Here is a 19,465-nt window from a genome sequence, read left to right as displayed (position 1 = left end):
TTTGTCGCCGCCCGCGTAAGATAGTATGCAGCGTTGTAATTGACGTCGAGATGGCGGTTGAACAAAGCTTCGGAGATAGCGCCTGCGCCTTCGAATAAGCGAATCCTGGCATTTTCCACGAGCAGGTCGAGGCAACCGTATGTCGAAACGGCCCTATGGATGATTTGCTCGGCCGCCCCCTCGTGTGTCATATCGCAGCCGAGCGTGGCCTGTCATCCCACAGGGGCATCCGGAGCCGGCTGTGGGATTTTGGCCGAGAGCGACTCGATCTCCGGGAGGTTTGAGTTGTTGTGATGGTGTAAGACCATCCGGGCTCCGTCGCTTGCACAGACCATCACAACAGCTCTTTACTGCCGGAGGAGCATCGGGTGACGGCGATAACCTTCTCGTTGAGAAGGGCTGCTATGGTGATGGGTTCTGGTACAATTCAAGGGGATGGCTTTGGCAAAGGGATACCAATATCAACCTCCACGCGCCGGTCCGCCCCCGCAGAAACACCTCCCAGGGTTACCCTATTTTTGCCTCCAAAGTCTCCGCTGGTGAGGGCGAATTTGAGAGCCCATCTCTTCTGCTGGAAGACCAGGTGATCCGGGATAGTAGATTCTGTGGCATGGCATGGCAACAGAGGGTCTTGGTGCTTGGTTGGAGAAACCTCGCCTTTCCTTACTTGATGGTCACATCCCGATAGGATCGGTGCAAGGCCCAAATCTCCATCCCTATAGCTTCATCGTTCCTATCTATCAGATTCAGCCACCAGAATGGCTGCCATGCGAGTCGTGGCGTTCGACAATATCTACAAAATCGTCGTCGAGCACCGGCATAATACAGCTCATCAACCCCACGGACGCGATTGTCTAGGACCAACTGGCAGGGGTGTGCGGAAGCGATCTTCATTGGTTTCGAGGCCGTCAGAAGATCCCCGCCGGGTCTATTCCCGGCCATGAATTCGTCGGTACTGTCCACGAGGTTGGCGTATAGGTACGCAGATTCCAGCTGGGCGATCAAGTAGTGATGAGCGAGATCAATCTCTGGCATCCAAATCTACTAGGTCTTGTAACCGTCAGTCCCTTCTAGACGCCCTTTATCACCTAGTGCAGGGAATACTGTTACTGCTAGCGTGGACAAACCAGCTGATGTGAAGGAAATACTTTTCGGTCCCTTCTGTCCTTCCGCGAGTGCCCAGTGCCCCCGGGGCCGGAGCCCCTGATGACTAACCCGGTTGGAAGGCAACGGAACCTTTTGCCCCAGCTCGTCCAGAATCAGTAGGTATCAATGGCGACGAAGCGGGATACATCCGGATTCCCTTTGCAAACTCCACACTTATTCCCTTCCCTAGCGCGGTACGTCGGGAGCTGGCCGTGCTGGCAGCCGATATCTTCCCTGCAGATTATTTCTGTGCGGCTCGCATTTTGAAGAAGTCGTGCAATGTTTTAAATGACTGAGGCTTGGTGGATGGGACGCTTCATATGGCGTCAAAACCAGCCATTTCTCTAATCACCTAGCGTTGTGGTGTAGCTAGAGAGCCCAGGCTGCATGAATAAAGGGGGCAGTAAGAACGGAATGTGTCCTCGGTAGCCCTCCAGGGCTGGAAATTATGCCGACTGACGACAGGAGAAACTCAGCTGATGGGCTCTGCGTATGGAATCAAAGGTTTATATAGATTATCTTTTCACTCCACATTTTGCAATATAATATCGACATGAAATAAGGTACCCCAGGATATTCTATTTCGTGCGGAAAAGGGGCCTGAGCGAACGCACTAATCACATTCCAACATCGAGCCGATTTGGCGCCACCAAAGCCCCGTTGACGTCGGCGGGTCATCCCTTCAGAAGGAGGTTGGGGCAAAAGGTGTCATAATGTACACTCCCCGTAAATCTGAGGCTGAAGGGGGGAATTTTGTATCTGGTCTAGACCGGGGGCTTTCTGGACTATTTCAGATAGTATGTAAATTTTCATTGCGCTATCCCGGGCACCTTGAATATTCCATACAATTCGTTTCGAACATATTTCATATATTACGAGGCTACAAGGGGACAGGATTTGAATTTGAACGTCATTGTTTGTACCGAGTACAGGACCAGGTACAAGATATTGAAGCCTACGTCACATTCAAATTTGGCTGGGTCAAGGGGAATCTAGACACCTCTTCAGATACCATGTATAGATATATTATATATATATATATAAATCATACGCGAGAGCAGTCAGTAAATAAAGATGAATGAAGTCTTCAGAGATGAAATCTATTGAATATAAGAGAAGCCGGCCAAATTCCTTTTTTTCCCCCTACGTCATATCCGGGTACATCACGCCCCCAGTCCACTTTTTTCCACTTCTCAAATCGATCCAAGCAAATGGGCCTCTGGGTACGTGAAGTGGTTTCTCTCGCGAACCCCCTTTGATTACACCGCCAACCTTATTCGTCCATTGTGAATCCCCCCTCTAACGACGACCTTGTTTTTTCTTGATCTCCTTCCGCCAAGATTTGACCCATTTGCGACCCTCAGCCACGCCTCATTTCGTTCCTCAACCCCAGTTACCTTTCCACTCGCGGATGAACGAGAATGGGGGAGGTTCATAGGAGGAGCCCTCCATTCCCTTCGCCAACAGAGTCACTTCCACCTGCCAGACCATCACATATGCAGCCTCTCCGATCGCCTGGTCCCCGCCCCCCACATGGTCATCAGTCACAAAAATTGGTGGACGAACTTGCGGGGAGGGTAGATGCTCTTGAGAAATCATCTCTCAAACCATCTCGCCTATCGCGCGGCGACTCTGCTGATCAGCTTGGTTTAACACCTGTCACCGAGGACCCACGATCGGACGCCGAGCGACAGGAGGATCAAGTACGCAGTTCGCATACTCTCAAGGAACTTCGAAGACAGATGGAAGATCTCCTGGTATATCAACAGATGCAGCAAACACAACCAATCTCATCCCAGGATCCTTCCTCAAACCTCTCGAATGATCCGCCAAGAAAGAGACGTTTGTCAAATGCGTTGTCCAATACTTTAACGGAATCTCCAATCGCGATTGTACAACCTTCCGCCGACTCAGGAGGTTCAACAGGGACCATCAAAGGTTTCCAGACAGAGACACCATCCGATCGAAAACCGGAACGAACGCCGTCCTATCCCTTCCCACACATGCAGAGTCCACACATCCAGAAAAAATCAGTCAAAATGGCGATTGAACCCACAGCGCGTGGGCCATTTAGACTGATGCTTCCATCCGAGAAATCTCAATCTTCGATACCAGGGCCCCAAGCTCTACCTACAGAACCAAACGCCGTGGAATCACGCCCGACATTTCTACCCGCACATCATAGCCAGATCCAGGAGGATCCAAATTTTGTCAGTCCGGATCTTTATGATCTGACACTTCAGCTGAATGCGGATTCGGGACTCGAAGCATGGTGGTCCAACCTCATTGATATACTGCAAACGCATTACGGGGCTGAGCGTGTGTCACTCGCTGTCCCTGGAGATGTGACTGATTTAGAGAATGTGCCTTGGGGCCAAAAGGCAATCTTTAACCAGCACGTGGATGTGCCGTTGCATGAACTTCAAGCACGCCATATGGAGAAGGCATCATCACCAGAAGCATCTCGCGTACGGAAAAGCGTCACGCAACAGAAAACCGAGACAGTGTTCCATCAGGCTAAAATGCCTGGATCTTCCCGCCCATCTTTGTTATCCCGCCACTCATTCGCTGGGTTTGATAAAAACAAAGGCCACCCTTCTTCCGATCCCAACCGACCACAAGTTTCGAAGATAGATGTCAAATCCGAGAAAAAGCACGTACATATCACTACCCAAAATCCGCCACCCGCAGATCAAGCCATGGGGGAGAACTCCGAAGTCCAAGAAGATACACTCAACAGTCTTCTCGGCGGCATGCGGCAAGCTGTGTTCCCCACACCTAGGCCATTGGAGGTAGAGCCAGATCCCCTCATCAAGCGTACAGGCGTGGTCAAGTTATTTGGGCGTACTCGTCCCACCATCTTAACACGTGAATATGCAGAGAACGCGCAATACCCACAGCGGTGGGCTGAGTCCGCCGAAAGTCCGAATGAGATGGTTCAAGTCACTCCCGATGTCGATGGCCCTGGTGAAAAGGGAGTCGGGGGTCTACCGATACAACAAGGCCTCGGTGTCAGTGGCTTGAAGCAGTATGATGAATACGAGCAGCTTCCGCAGTCTCCGTGGTCTCAATCCCCTGCTCCATCGCCCGCTCCCCGTACACATGCAGACCAAAACCCATTTTTCACAAACCACACGGTCGATGAAGGGGCTTTCTCTAAGAACCCGCCTCCCCACGACTACTCTAATAATCTCCCACTAGAGGCCATTGGGATCGACCAGTCGAAGACCGTCATCCATATTCCTCTTATACATGGTGGCCACTCCAACCGGGACTCCTCATCGACATTAAGATTTCCTGTTGCCGTTGTGTCGATGTTGTGCACGATCGTTCCATATCCTCCTAATCTTAGACAATCCCTCTCATTTCTGATGCCACAGTTGACAACTTCTTTCTGCTTGGCTCAGCGATATAGCCAGCTTGAAAGTCAACTCTCATCCAAAGTGGAAACTCCTCGCTATGGTCATCTTTTAGGTCTCGGAGGCACTTTCTCGGATGCAAGCAGTGAGCTAGAGCTCGTTGCAGGACTAAGCAGCCACGTCAGCTACTCCGCTGGTGACAATAACAACTCAATGTCCGCGCATGCGAGCACCACTAGCCCTAGTGATCGTTCGTCTGTAAAGTTTAGTCCTGTTGTTTCTGCTTTGGGGACCCCTGGATTTGATCTTGGCCATATTGGATTTGGATCTGCGACCCAATCTCCAGGAATGGCCCCACGATCGGGCGAGGGTGCTGACAGCTACTTCAATGTTCCGCAAAATAAAAGTGGCCGAGACAATGTATCCCAACACAGACCACGGCTCTGTAAGTCGAAGGCCACCAACAATGATTCATCGTCGCCAATTTCTCCCGACAAAGTGGCCTGGAAAACAGCCATGGGCGAGGAGAGCAACGCACAAGATCAATCTTGCTATGTCACATCACCACTGCAAGAAGTTAGGCCGTCCAGCACCTTTTCACCAACTCAGCAATCATCACGACAAGCCTCTACGAACTCGTTATACGCCCAACTACAACGAGAACTCCCGCGCCCGTTCTCTGACACGATAGCTCAGCTGATGCTGAATTCCATACCGTTGCATCTTTTCCTGGCAAAACCCCAAAGTGGCGAGGTGATCTGGACCAACTCCAAATTCGATGCTTACAGAAGAAGTCAGCACCAGGAGCAAAAGTTTCGAGATCCTTGGCAGAATATTCATAGCAGCGAGAGTGAGCACGTTCATATAAAATGGGCCAATGCCTTGCGCACGGGTGCACAGTTCACTGAAAGAGTGCGGGTTCGAAGATTCAACGATGAATCGGCATATCGCTGGTTCATTTTCCGGGCCAATCCGCTGTTGTCGTCAACGGGAGAGGTACTGTACTGGATTGGGTCTTTTCTTGACATTCATGAGCAGCATATTGCTGAGCTTGAGGCAATTCAAGAGAGGGAAAAGTTTGCTATTGATGCAAAGTATCGTGCATTCTCCAATTCCATCCCACAGATTGTGTTTGAGGCAACGGAGAAGCGCGGATTGATATTCGTCAATGAGCAGTGGAACCTGTACACCGGCCAACCTCTGGAGGAAGCACACGATCTCGGCTTTGCCAAACATGTCCACCCGGACGATCTCGAAAAGTGCGGTGAGCTGTCTCTCAATAGAACATCTTCGAATGCAGACCAGGATAATCGCGGAACTTATGAGTTCATGGTTGGATCAGCTCTTGACGAACTTGTCAAGCGCGGCATTGCTTCATTGCAGCAAGATGAGAATGGCAGAGTGTTCTATTCCACCGAGATCCGCCTTCGTTCTCGAGGTGGTGATTTCCGGTGGCATTTGGTACGCCTAGTACGTGTCCGGACCAGTAGTTTCGGCAGCGAGGAAGCCTCCTGGTACGGAACATGTACCGACATCAACGACCGCAAAAACCTTGAAAGAGAACTTAACAAAGCCATGCAACAGTTGAATCACCAAATGGAGTCCAAGACGAAGTTTTTCAGCAACATGTCACACGAGATTCGTACCCCGCTTAATGGCATTCTTGGCACTATTCCCTTCATCCTGGATACACAGCTTGATAGTGACCAGAGGCGGATGCTTGACACTATCCAGAACAGCTCCACCAATCTTCGCGAGTTGGTTGACAATATCCTTGATGTTTCCCGTGTCGAAGCTGGCAAGATGTCAATGGTCAAGTCCTGGTTCCACATCCGATCAATGATTGAGGATGTAATCGATACGATCGCCTCTCGAGCAATCGATAAGGGTCTTGAGATCAACTATCTTATAGCTGAAGACATGCCATCGATGGTGATTGGAGATCGGTTCCGTATTCGTCAAGTCCTAATCAATCTTCTCGGAAATGCAGTCAAATTCACTGCGCAAGGTGAAATCCACATTTCTTGTGGCATGTCTCGGGATCCATCTGCGAATCCCAATGACACCCAAGCATTCATGAACTTTGAGGTCGTGGACACCGGAAAGGGGTTCAGCTCTCAGGACGCGGAACGACTTATGCAGCGATTCAGTCAGCTCGGAGAAAGTGGGTCACAGCAGCATGCAGGTAGCGGCCTTGGGCTCTTCCTGTCGAAGCAACTCGTCGAAATGCATGGCGGCAAGCTCACGCCCAGCAGCAAAGAAGGCCAAGGAGCAAAATTTTCCTTTAACGTCAAGGTCGATGCTCCTTCGCCACCTTCCCCCTCCGAGCAGCCGAAATTGATGCGCCAGAATTCAAGTGCTTCAAGGAGGCCGACTCAGTCCAGAACAACCTCTTATCAACAAGCACCTCCTCTGGCTACCAAAAACTCGGACTCATCCGGAAAAAGCACTGATACCAGCCTTTCTGCCTCGTTCTCAATCACATCTTCTGCTCTCCCGACCCCAGAGATTGGCACCGTGTCCCTGCCGCCTCCGTTGGAGCAGACAAGAGCTTTGACGAGTATGCCAGATGCAGTCTCGGATACAAGAAATGAATCTGCTGATTCAAAGCCAGACACACTGGCCCGCCCGTCGTCTATGTCTCAAACATCTGGCTCTCCGAATACACCAATAGGACCGGTATCTGTGCCCGTCCATGGTCCTTTCTCCATCGTCATCCTGTGTCCGCTCAAGAACTCCCGGCAGGCTATAAAGCAGCACATCGAGCAGGTCGTCCCTCATGAAATTCCGTTCAACGTCACAACGTTGCTTGATGTTGATGAATGGAAAGACATGACACACTCGCCTTCCAACGATCCTTGCACACATCTTGTCTTGAACCTTCCAACTGATGATATCTTGGAAGTCATCCAAATCATGTCAGACTCAGGCTTGGATCCCGCTCCTGTCATTGTCATAATCTCAGACCTTTACCAAAAGCGTCAGATTAGCTCAAAGGTCAAAGAGCTAGCAGCTTCAGGAAAGCAGGTTTTCATTGTACCAAAGCCTGTCAAACCTTCTGCTTTCTCAACCATCTTTGATCCCAACAGCAAGCGTGAGCTGAGCAAGGATCGCAACCAAGACATGGCCCGCGAGATCAATAACAATTTCAAGACCGTATCCAAGATGGTCAAAGAAGTTCTGGGCAACAAGGGTTATCGAGTCCTGCTCGTCGAGGATGACGAAACCAACCGAGATGTAAGTTGATTGATGAGACGTACATCGGATTGATTGCTAACTGACATACAGGTGATGCTGAAGTACTTGGACAAGATCAAGCTGATGTCGGAGACTGCATCCAATGGATTGGAGTGCACTAACATGGTGCTTTCTAAAGAACCAGGATACTATTCTCTTATCATCGTGAGATTTCCCTTCTACCCTTTATCCACCGCAAAACTAACTGTGTCGATTCGCAGTGCGATATCCAGATGCCTATCAAGAACGGTTACGATACCTGCAGAGATATCCGTGCCTGGGAACAAATGAACCACTACCCACAGATCCCAATCATGGCTCTCTCAGCCAACGCAATGACAGATCAAATCGAAAATGCTGCCCGGGCAGGCTTCAATGACTACGTCACCAAACCAATCAAACACAATGAACTGGGGAAGATGATGATGGGCCTTCTCCAACCCGGTCGTCCACTCATGCTTCTACGAGACCGTCTTAGCGCAGAGCAGCAACAAGCCATCGCCGCTCGCCGCTAGAAACTTCCCGGTGTTTACCTGCCCGGGCCATCTTCACCCCTCACGCTTTTGCTGCTTTCATAGCACGCTCTTGTTTTAATATTTCTCTTTTTATACATACCCCGCCAGCCGTACACCTCCCCTCCGGTTCTTGCATTTGGCATTCTTACGATGAACCACGGTGTAACTTTTTGGCGATTCATTTTGGATTTGCGTTCTTGACTTTGGGTGATTGCACAGGGAGAGCCATTGGATGTTTCCTGACACGCATGGAGCGTGTTCATTTATATTTTGGAAGTCCCATTGTGACATTTGCATTTGCATTTGATCTCGAGCTATTGATACCATTTCCCTAGCATTTGTACAGGCTTGGGAGGGTATGGGGTCTGACCTCGCTCTCTTCGGATCATTCATGAGCCCAGATCTTTTCCTCTGAGCCTGTGCATCGTGGCGCCGATACTCTGATTCTTGCTTTTTTGGGACTTTAACCCAGCAAGCAAGCCGAACCCTTTTTCGTTATTTTTGTTTTGTCCTTTACATTCTTGTGATACCAGATTATAAGCGTACGGCACTTCTCTAACTTCTGGATCTTGTATTTGTCAATAATCCAACTCTTACTGTTCTCTCAACTTGGTTTCAATATTTGGCATTTAGATGGAATCGGCCACATACTTGGGCTTGCAATTATTTTTCCAGGATCAATAGATATATAATATTACAAGTTCAGACCAATATCAAGCATTCAAGGTAGGGATCTGTTCAATAGTCCATACATAGTCGCGTATTACAGTAGCGTACATGGTAGATACATCGATGTACATCCCAAAAGGGGAACGTGGCCATGGCGCATGTGGCGGTGAAGTAGAAAATCCCCGCAATCCCCCACTTGTGCGCTGGATTTTGCGAAAGTGCATTGCGCCTTTCACTCGGGACTTGGATTTGACTGAAACTTGAGATACTCGAGGCTCGTGTGGTTCACACTTGGACTCTAACGCAGGTAACCCTAGATGGAAACCCCCATTGAGCGCCATCCCCAATAAACACAAGAGGCATTCATCTCGATATTCGGACCAAAACAACGGGCTGGTGTAACTCATATGCAAGGAAACTCCGTTGACCTCGTGCTTTTTATACGGAGTATTCTGTAACGTTCGAAGGTTCAAATGTCTTTGACCCGAAAGTCTGAGTTGAAGGAGGGGCGGATCAAGAATCGAATTAGTGGAAGGACTATGACGAACAGCGAAATCCAAGGGGAAAAAAACGGTGTATGGTTCATTCCAAGCCGAAGTGTAAACTGCGCGTCATTTAGTTGCCGTGCTGCCCGATATTGACCTGACCGAATAAGAGATTGTGCTCAGTCATTCCCAACATAAAGCGAGACGAATGACATCCCTGTAGTATTCAGCCAAGTCAGGGTCTTGATTAAAGATTGAGAATGGAGGGTGGTGTCACAGGCCTCGGTGGCATTGGTTGACGGGGCATATCGTGAGTCGTCAGGCTGCAAGGCATGTAGGCCCGGCTTTTAGGCATAGTGAGGCACCAAAGGGGAAAAGAAAAAGAGAACGAAGGGACTGGAAGTCAGCAAGGCAGACCCAGATGCGGTTGAGAACACCCGGGCCTCGAAAGGTGTGCCCTGCAATTGCCCATTTTCCATTTTCTTCCCTAGTTGGGCCTGCGTGGTCTTCATGTCAGCATTGTATCTGGGACCAATGACAAACAGTCGTGGGCGGCACAGGATTTTCTTGAAATATAGTATTTCCGACGGGGCTTGCAGGATGAAGTTCCCATTCTCATACATGCCCCATAGTTCTCGTCAAGCAAGTCATCGCCCATCTGCATAGAGTGGAGAGCATCTTTCTCTCCCATGTTGATTGGCGTCTAGAGCGCTTGTGGATGCGGCAATTCTCTTTTTCTTGTTGTCAGAGCCTCTGGTGGCTATTGGTGGATTCGTGCAAGAGGGGGACTTTCTCATTGTGTGCAATCACAGCCGCATCCAGGTGGGCAAATGGAGAAACCAGGCTCAATGTTGAATTGTGGGTGTTTTTTTTCCTTTGTAAAATCGGCACACCTCGGCCCTTGGCCGCAGGATGCTCGTTTTGCTCATATACTGCCAGGATCATTCTTGTTTGAACCATGCCAACGACGCATGGGGGTCACTGATTTAGGAACAGTTTCAAATGCTAATCCTCACAGTCCTTCGGTTCATGCAGTGATGTCCAACATTCTCCGTGTGACCTGAAATGGATGCAGCGATCCTCGATTTTGGGCTCTTGGGCTCCCATCCTGAAGATGATGTAAGGCCGCGAGACATCCCGGGATCTTTTTGGGTTCCGTGAAGTGGCCGTATTTGACCACTATACAACTACAACAATTGTATGTGTAAAGGGAATTGATCAACTAATCATCATGTTAGAGACTTGAACAGTTAGAGTGGGAGATATGTCATACCGGTTCTTGTGTAGTCCGTCTTATCTTGGGGCTTTTGTCGAATCAACCTTGATCGTCCTTTTCCCAGCCCCCGGAATTTCTGAAGGAAAACTCAGATCATTGGCAAAGAGGCCGGGGGAAAAAAAAGCACAATCTATGAGAGATGGACAAAATTAAGTCACGAAAAAGTGTGAGAAGGACGGAGGGCCAAGCCTATATTTATATCTCACCTTCACACCAACTCCACCCATCTTAACCCCCATCAAACCCACCCTCCATGTCCTTCCTAGTCAATCCCTGAATATGTACAGTCCGTGCTTTAGTTCTAAAGCTTTAGACCAGGAAGAGGGGTGTAGATCGAGACCAGTTTTGCACCAAGCCGCCACGGAACGGCGGAAACCCTAGTGGAGGAAGGCGTCCTGGGCCAGACAGATTGAGTCTTTTTTTCCACTCTGAGCGGGGTCAAGGCGGTCCAAGAGGCAAATCGGCGGGCAGATACGGAGACAGACGTGCAGCGGAGCTCGGGGATTGGGGGTACAGAGGGAGGGGTGCGAATCAATGTGCTCCGACTGGCCCAATGGCTCCTTCGAGGCCTTCGCAATCCTTGCCATCACATTCGCCTCCATCAGGATGTGAACTTCCGCCGGGAAGAAGACTCCCCGTGGAAGGTTATAAAACCCCTCGTCTAGCCCGGGGGGGACTGTTCTTCTTTCTTCTTCCTTTCCCATCACTCCTAGTTAGGCCCGTTTGCACATTCTTCCACATTCTTCCTATCTTGCTTACCTTACCGCACTCAAGTCTAGTTGACTCTCATACTTCCTCTTTGCTTCAATATAACACTTGTTGCAGTCAATCGTCGCCATGGCCACTCAGCGTCACTATTACCAGCCCACTGCCTACCCATACCACCATGCACCATCCAAGGCGCCGGCACCAGCACCTCTCTACCCCATTTCCAGAGTCTCTGGTTCCCCACCAGATTTCTCTGATGCAAGCACCACTGCCGGCAGTCGTTCCTCTGGCGGGCTCACCTTCAGCTCTGCCGGCGAATACGACTCCAGCTTTGCATCGTACTCCGGCGTCGATGTCGTGGATGTCCTGAGCGACCGCATGCAAGATGCATTTGACCCAACCCCATTAGACAAGGGTCTAGCACGACAAGCGCAGACGTGAGTTTCCCTGCAACCATCACCTCGTCAGCATTTTCAATTCTTGCCTGCAGCAATCACGACCACCAGGAGCCAGTGGTTCGCGAAAAAAGAGTCTTAACAAAATGCTCAACTCGCAAATGCAAAGCTAACATCACCTGCAAATTCAGATCTGGACAACTGAACGCAAAACAGCAAGAACTCCTCGAGCTCCAAGCGCTCGCACAACGCCGACTAAAAGGCGCACGGGCGAATTTCACCGAAGGCCTGAAAACCGCACGAGAGACAAAGCGCGATCTGGAATGGACTCAAAAACGCGTCAGGTAAGCACATTCACCCCCTAAATCAGGCACTGTGGTACGATGGACGTGCAAATTCCGCTCCGCCCCGCGACAGGGGATTCCGCTCCGCCGGAAGAGCTTGGCACGTGCACGTCGATCAGCGTGCCTGCGGCATTAGCGCCGATGAGGGCGTTTCTAGAAGGCTGACACACGTGGCTGGAAATAGTGCTCTCAAGGCTAAGGCTGAGAAGGCCCATCCTGATGAGTACCGTCGCTCTTCGAGGAAGTACGCCTATGATGGGTATTGATTGGGCCTGGATTGGGCTGCGTTTGGACTTAGTGATGACTGGTATGATGGGGAAACACCCCTGGTATGGATTTAAAATTGGGATCTTGGGATGGAGGCTGGATTATGGCTTTTTTTGGTTCTTCGTTGGGTTTGGCGCGCTTTTGCTTGGGTCTTTGTGTATATCTTGGATAGGTCATCTGTGTCTCTGCACGTGTAGTAGAGATGTATCTCTAAATGGTATTGGTTTTACGTGTTTTTCTGTATGGTCTATGAATTGATGCCTGTAGGCCTGTAATATCAGGCTTTGAAGTATGCCTGAATCCCTTCAGGGCTGTAGAGTATCGTTGATTGTTGTATGGAGGTTATTGTCTAATTGTGAGCCTGATGTTGAACGCTGATGTCTTGGTCTCATGCAGGCTTGATGAACCAGAACGGTTGATAATTATAATTGAATACGAGTCAAGTAAATGTTGAAGCCCCCCATAGTAGGTTTGGAAACCGGTCTGTTGATTTATATACAAGGCCTTTAGTGTTTTGGTCTGGAGCGTTTGTCAGTAGTCAACATAATGCACTAGCAAACCCCGATCTTTGCATAACTATGGCGTCAGTCGAATAGAGAGTTAAGATTAGCAGTGCTGGAATATGAGTGTAGCGGTCATTTGACTGAACGTTTTGCTGTTGGGCTTATTGAATACTAAGGAAAGGGAAATTGAGATTGCAAGCATATATTTACTTAAAAGCTAATCTAGTTATAATCCCAGCTATATTCAACAAAAGGATAGCCCGATATAAGCAGTGCTCACTGGAAACTCCGTTCCTCCTCAATGGCACGGTTGATAACACGAACAAAGCGGCCGACCTTGTCAGTATCCTGTTTGGCTGTTTCAATACCCAAGAGGATCTTCTTAATGCCGACACTCAAGCGCCCATCATCCGCAAGTCCGCCGACAGATTCGAGGGCTCGCGCGATCTCCTGCGCGTCAAAGGCACCCGATTTTTCCATGACAAACCGCAGTTCACCAAATGAGCTAACATTGGGAACCATGATGTCAGAGTTGAAAGAATTGTAAATGTCCAGCTGCTTCATCAAAGCACGCTCAGTTGTCGTGGCCAGAACCAACAGACGACGTCCGTGAGTTGGCTGCTTCCTCAGGAAGACCATGAGAGCTTGCAGCACACTGTTGCTGAAGCGAGGACCAATTGGGACCCAATCGATGATTCGCTCAATGTTGTCGATGACAACGATACTTGTACTACTCTTGTAGGCGCTGTCAAAGATTCGGCTGATGTGTGCAATCTTTGCGGGCTCGCTGAAGCCAACCATGTCTTCGGGGCTGATCAACTTAATAAAGGGGAAGCCGGAGTCGATGGCAATGCGTGCTGCCAGCGCGGTTTTACCGCTGCTAGGAGGACCGTGGAGCAGCACAGAGAAAAGTGGAGTTGAGTCTGCCGTCCCAACTTGCTTGACGAACAACTCGCCTTCCCGCAGGATTTCGCTGATGGTCGGAGAATAGTGGATAATACCGTAAGGAATGCGGCTGGCCAGCTCTTCCTCGGACACACCAAAGGCAGGCTTGACTTCATCAAGAGATTGAAGGAAGTCAGCCCGGTTGACCTTCATGTTTACCACATCATCGTTGATACTAGCCATGGTACCGACTTTAACATGGCGAGAGAAAGCAAATGACGAGGCAGATTTGACCAAACCTGCAATTTCGGCACCAGAAAAGTTCTTGGTCAAATGCGCAAGCTCGGCCAAGTCAACGTCCGTATCCATGACATTGTTGTTTCGCATTTTCTCGGTATGAATGTTGAGGATCTGGCTTCGACCATGCTCGTCAGGAAGCGAGATTTCCATGTGCACCTCCAAACGACCGGGACGTAGTAGAGCCTCATCAATCATATCCATTCGGTTCGTCATACCGATCAGCAAGATGTTGTTCAGTTGGTCGACACCATCAAGTTTTGAAAGAAGCTGGTTGACAACGCTATCACCCACGCCAGTACCACCGCCTGAGCTACCACGCTGCTTGCAAACCGCGTCCAGCTCATCGAAGATAATGATATGGAGACCACTCTCGTCACCCTTTTCTTTATATTCCTTCTCGGCATCCGCAAACATCTTCCGGATATTCTCCTCTGATTGACCCACGTACTTGTTCAGAACTTCTGGGCCGTTGATAATCTTGGGCTCTCTAGCATTGAGCATCTTTCCGATTTGCCGAGCAATAAGGGTTTTACCCGTTCCCGGAGGTCCATAAAGCAAGAGGCCCTTGACGTGCTGAATACCAAGTTTCTCAACCAGACCAGGGGGAAAATGCGAGAGGCAAAAGCACGACGGAAGATCGTGCTGAACTCAGAGTCTAAACCACCAATACCCATATCCTGGAACTTGAAGCCAGGTTGGATGATAGAGTTGGCCGCTGGGCGACGGTTAGATGGCTTCACATTGATACCGGTCTGGCTATCCTTGAAGAAGTTAAGCTGGGTGTGCCGTGTGAGAATACCCCTGGCCGTGGGATCGGTCTCGACTTCTCCGGAACTGAGATCGGGTTTTTCTGATGTCAAATCAACCCGCTGGACGGTTTTGACCTGTAGTAAGAGCGGGATACTCTTGTTGTCCATCAAAATCCTCTGGCCAGGCGAGAATAGCTGGTTCTCAAAGTTCTGGGGCCCATTAGCATGGATTCACAATGGGGACGGAATTGACTTACCCTGATCACTGCATGTGCCAATTCATCCTGGTCATAAGGAGTTTCGACTCGCTTCTTGGTAGATGCAAAGCTGACTTCAATATCCGCAGAGCCCAGGTAGGCCTGCCCGCCTTGGCTAAACGGATCGTACAGCTGCACCTTGATCGCATCTCTCAATCCGATGTTGGCCCATGTCCGCTGAGGGTCCGACATGCTCATATAACCGGGCGGGAAGCCATCGAGAGGGCGAGCAGAGAAGACGAAGAGGTCATTGATAAGGAGGAGGACATCGGTGCCATCTCGTGAGGGTGGGATGTCCTGCGGCGAAACAGCGACGCTACTGGGGTTAGCCTCCCGGAGTAAAAGAAAGCCAGAAGACACTCACAGGTTTCCAAATGTGTAGTTATCATTGGGACTCTTGCTTGGATGAAGAGTCCAAGTCTGGCCTCCACCTCTTTGTCCGGACTGCATCCTAGAAGGCATATGTTGCTGCGGCGGGGGTCTTCCTCCTGGTGGAGGTGGGCCTCCGTAGCCACTTATATCATCATATACATCAGCTATCGGCACATTGTCATCGTGTATAGGAGCTGCATAGCCTGCTCTCAAGGGGGAATTCGGTATCATACTGTGGGGGTGCTTGGTTGGGATTCGAGTAACCCTGCGGGGGCTGCTGTCCGCTAGAGCTGAACGGATTTGAAGGGAGATTTTTACGATTGAACATGATGAACCGTTTGGTCGTCGCTAATCGCAGATGTTGAGTTGGGAATAGTTGAAGCTATTCTTAGCGACACTGTGTCGGGAACGGAACAGACAAGTAAGCAAGTCAGTCGGCTCTGTACGGTAGCGTAGGTAACGTGGTATCAAGTTTCAACTGTTAGTTTTCAAGAGTTTACCTGGATATGGTGATATCCAAAGTAAGGCTAAGGTGAAGGAAGAGAAGAGAGTTGGAGTCGCAAAGCTGTCGACAGGGCATTTGGCCACCCCGGGAACAGCGTCGGGCCGTGGGGACGTCATTATCGATAAGACCAGCTCTTTCCTATCGAGCCTCAAGTTCCATGCAAGGGTCATCCAGTTTCCAACATGCCTCTGTGAGTGGAATTCTTTTTTTTAAGATTACAATAACCGTGAAACTGCTAATTCTTCCGTAGTCATCTCCTCGGTAAGAAGTCATGGAACGTCTACAACGCCGATAATATTGCCCGCGTCAGGCGCGACGAGGCGCAAGCAAAAGCCCGCGAGGAAGAAGATGAACGTGTTATGCAAGAGGCCGACGCCGAACGTAGGATTAAAATTCTTCGCGGCGAACGTCCGCCTACGCCTCCACCGGCGCCCTCCCTGTCGTCTGAACCCGGAGCTCGATCAGACAGAAAATCTGACCGAGACGCTGGAGGATTCCGTAAAAGAAGGCGTATTGCCGGCGAGGATGATACAGATCGAGACATACGATACGCTAGGGAGGATGCAGCACAGGCGGTTTCTAAGCGTGAAGAGTTGATAATCGCCTCTCGCAAGGCTGATACAGCACAAGCACCGATTTTGGACAAGGCCGGTCACATCAACCTATTCCCAGCCGCAAGTGCGAAAACACAGAAAAACCCCGAGGCGGAGGCCGAAGCGGCACGGAGGAAACGCAGCTATGAGGACCAACACACAATGAGGTTCTCCAATGCTGCAGGCTTCAAGGAGACTATTGGTCAGAAACCGTGGTATTCCTCTGCGGAGAAAAACGCAACAGCGCCAGGGTCGATGCCCGAGAAAGATGTGTGGGGTAACGAGGATCCAAGGCGCAAAGAGAGGACACAGGCTCGTATGAGTGCGGATGACCCACTTGCAGCCATCAAGCGGGGTGTGCGTCAATTGAAAACAACAGAGCAGGAACGGAAACGGTGGAATGATGAAAAGCGACGAGAGATCGAAGCTTTGAAAGCCGAGGAGGCACGGCAATCAAGCCATCGGCGAAGGCGATCCCCCTCAGTGAACAGCCTCGATGGGTTCAAACTGGATCAACCGGACAGAGAACGTGAGAAGGACCGACGAAGTTCTGACAGGCATCATCATTGTCGCCGTCGAGATCAAAGTAGAGAAGGCTCCCATCATCGTCCTCGTCACCACACCTCTCATCACAGTCGTCGTCATCATCACGATGAACGTTCTGGGACTGCCAGGCGGGAAAGACATACTGAAGCAAAGAATCAACATTAAGTATTCCATTTGTTCTACGAGATCACGACTCAAATTACGAAAACGATACCAATTACATTGCTTATTCCTAATGCAAATCATTTTTATATTCCCTGGGCCCAATATACGACACCCAGATGATGGGGTGCCGTCCTTTTCTATGTAGGTAGTCATATCTCTTTTAGTTCATCAATAAACGTATCAAAAGATCACTCGATCCTATTGGAGGCTCCATAGTTGGACTCCCTTCTCATTCGCGTCGGACTCCCACTGGACACTGATGTCCACTCCCCGAGAGCCCTTCTCGGTCTTCTCATAACCGATCTTGCCGGTGATGACCTGGCCCTTCTTCAAGGCCCGAGAGCCTCGCTTAGCGTCGTCCTTGGCATGGTCAATGAGAAGGACGGTCTGCTGCCAATGGGTCTCGGTTCCGTGAGGTCCGGTGGTGAACGAGACAATCCCCTTCTTTTGCATCTCTGAGGGGATGGCATCCTCAGGCAAAACAGACTCTCTGGAGGGCATGAAGAAGATATCGAACCAGATAATCCATCCATCCAATGCATCGACATCCTGGTTCAATGTGACCTGGAATTCCTTCAAAAACGACAGCTCCTCCACAGTGATGGTGTGCAGCGGAAGCGTCAAGAAAATCGGAGAATCTCCGACAACGGTCGTGGGCTGGTTGCTGCGGACTAAAGCCTCATCGTAGATCTTGTGAAGCATGCTGTCCATCTTGAAACCGTAGACATTGTGCCAGAACGAGATATGCGACGCGATGAAATCCGGGTCAGCATAAGGGGCGAGGCGCAGGGTAGCGTGTGAAGGAGCCATAAGGCCGCCAGGAGCGAGGTAACGATCTCTGGCGTAGATGACGGAATCAAACATAGCCTCAAAGAGAAGACCGTAGCCCATCCATTCAGAGATGATGATGTCGACCTTCTCGACGGGCAAAGTAACCTCTTCGATCTTGCCACGGATACATCTGGGATAGAGTCAGTGCTGTTTTTTTATTGTGGCGATGATTATGAGGTCCTTACGTGATGACATCTCCAAGGCCATTGTCATGGACGATCTCCTTGGCTCGGTCAATGATGTTCGAGTTGTCCACAGCAATAACCTTCTTTGCACCAGCCTTGGCACAGAACATGGACAAAATGCCAGTGCCACAGCCGACATCAAGAACAACCTTGTCCTTGAAAACATGCTTATTCTCGTAGACGAAATCGCGGTAAGAGTCAGTACGGATAGTGTCCTTGAGCATAGATTCATGAATGCCTTTCAACCATGTTAGCATCAAATGCATGATCCAGTGAGCAAGGTGTCCTACCGTTGTAAGCATACGAGACGAAATATCCATCCTCAGCATCCTGGTGTCTGTCGATCGCCTTGGCTGAGGGCTGCGGGTTGGATTCAGCAAGCTTCTCATCCTCCTTCGACAATTGGTCGTCCATCGACTGCTGCACAGCATTACGGTATTCGGAGAATTGGGTCTGCAACCGCTCTAATTTCTCCTGGAGTTCGAGAACCTGTCGGTTTGTCTCTGTGCCAGCGACAGCGTCTTCGTTCTGTTCTTCAGCAAGGTCGTCCAGGCTATACAAGAGAGCGTCGTCTTCCAAAACGGGCTTGAGATAGACATCGTCCTCGAACTTGGACTTGGACGAAACATCGGGGGTTTTATTTCCGTTCTTGACTTCGGTGCGGACGTAGTTGACCAACTTGATGTTGTCGAGGAAGTCCAGATCTAAAAGCGGAAAATAGTTAGCCTCGATTGTTGAGCCCCCGCAAGAGTAGAAGATGAGCGTACCAAGGTTCTTCTGGATCTTCAGCAAGTCAAAATTATACTTTTCCTTGCACTCCTTGATCATTGAGCGAGCATCGGGGAAAACTTGGTCAGTGAAGAGACCAACCACAGGTTGCGACTCCTCATCGGCTTCAACATCTTCCCAGCCCTCCTCATTGCTAGAATCAGATGAATCCGATACTGAGTGCGAGTCGGGGAAACGATCACCCACAGGTGCGTTCACTGCATTAGGAGCTGACATGACTTATTGACTTATAACGGTCAATAGCAAATTGTTTCAACTGAGAGGGAGGGGCAGAAGATAACATTTTGATAGAAAAAAAAATATCCGTTATCGGTTGGTGCCTCAGGCAGAGGTCGTCCCCGTTGCCCCGCCCCGGTTTGTTTATTCGCAACTTGCAATCGAATA

The 19,465-nt window shown here is 49.9% G+C and overlaps 7 protein-coding genes across 7 annotated transcripts; 5 read left to right on the top strand and 2 right to left on the bottom strand.

The window, feature by feature from the left end:
• Positions 1-155: 155 nt before the first annotated feature.
• N7500_008159 (uncharacterized protein) lies at positions 156-688 on the top strand (the record flags this gene model as incomplete). The annotated part of the gene is made up of 2 exons (XM_056679303.1): positions 156-278; positions 344-688. 2 exons carry the CDS (start codon positions 156-158, stop codon positions 686-688), a joined length of 468 nt encoding a protein of 155 aa, XP_056529675.1.
• A 70-nt stretch (positions 689-758) lies between these two features.
• N7500_008158 (uncharacterized protein) lies at positions 759-978 on the top strand (the record flags this gene model as incomplete). Its single annotated transcript, XM_056679302.1, has 2 exons — positions 759-873; positions 905-978. 2 exons carry the CDS (start codon positions 759-761, stop codon positions 976-978), a joined length of 189 nt encoding a protein of 62 aa, XP_056529674.1.
• Positions 979-2,642: 1,664 nt separating this feature from the next.
• On the top strand, positions 2,643-8,257 carry pkhB (putative sensor histidine kinase/response regulator; the record flags this gene model as incomplete). Its single annotated transcript, XM_056679301.1, has 3 exons — positions 2,643-7,742; positions 7,794-7,907; positions 7,964-8,257. 3 exons carry the CDS (start codon positions 2,643-2,645, stop codon positions 8,255-8,257), a joined length of 5,508 nt encoding a protein of 1,835 aa, XP_056529673.1.
• Positions 8,258-11,524: 3,267 nt separating this feature from the next.
• N7500_008156 (KxDL motif-containing protein) lies at positions 11,525-12,400 on the top strand (the record flags this gene model as incomplete). Its single annotated transcript, XM_056679300.1, has 3 exons — positions 11,525-11,832; positions 11,982-12,134; positions 12,208-12,400. The coding sequence occupies 3 exons, from the start codon at positions 11,525-11,527 to the stop codon at positions 12,398-12,400; spliced, it is 654 nt and encodes a 217-aa protein (XP_056529672.1).
• A 780-nt stretch (positions 12,401-13,180) lies between these two features.
• Positions 13,181-15,795, bottom strand: N7500_008155 (AAA family ATPase SEC18; the record flags this gene model as incomplete). Its single annotated transcript, XM_056679299.1, has 5 exons — positions 13,181-14,662; positions 14,689-15,048; positions 15,096-15,411; positions 15,460-15,609; positions 15,701-15,795. 5 exons carry the CDS (start codon positions 15,793-15,795, stop codon positions 13,181-13,183), a joined length of 2,403 nt encoding a protein of 800 aa, XP_056529671.1.
• Positions 15,796-16,154: 359 nt separating this feature from the next.
• On the top strand, positions 16,155-17,276 carry N7500_008154 (uncharacterized protein; the record flags this gene model as incomplete). The annotated part of the gene is made up of 2 exons (XM_056679298.1): positions 16,155-16,162; positions 16,223-17,276. 2 exons carry the CDS (start codon positions 16,155-16,157, stop codon positions 17,274-17,276), a joined length of 1,062 nt encoding a protein of 353 aa, XP_056529670.1.
• Positions 17,277-17,474: 198 nt separating this feature from the next.
• Positions 17,475-19,297, bottom strand: N7500_008153 (protein arginine methyltransferase RmtB; the record flags this gene model as incomplete). Its single annotated transcript, XM_056679297.1, has 4 exons — positions 17,475-18,237; positions 18,293-18,530; positions 18,583-18,996; positions 19,060-19,297. 4 exons carry the CDS (start codon positions 19,295-19,297, stop codon positions 17,475-17,477), a joined length of 1,653 nt encoding a protein of 550 aa, XP_056529669.1.
• Positions 19,298-19,465: the final 168 nt, after the last annotated feature.

The sequence above is a fragment of the Penicillium coprophilum genome, assembly GCF_028826855.1.
Source record: "Penicillium coprophilum strain IBT 35676 chromosome Unknown utg000005l_segment0_segment0, whole genome shotgun sequence".
Classification (NCBI taxonomy): Eukaryota; Fungi; Ascomycota; class Eurotiomycetes; order Eurotiales; family Aspergillaceae; genus Penicillium; species Penicillium coprophilum.
This window is presented reverse-complemented; position numbering and strand designations above follow the sequence as displayed.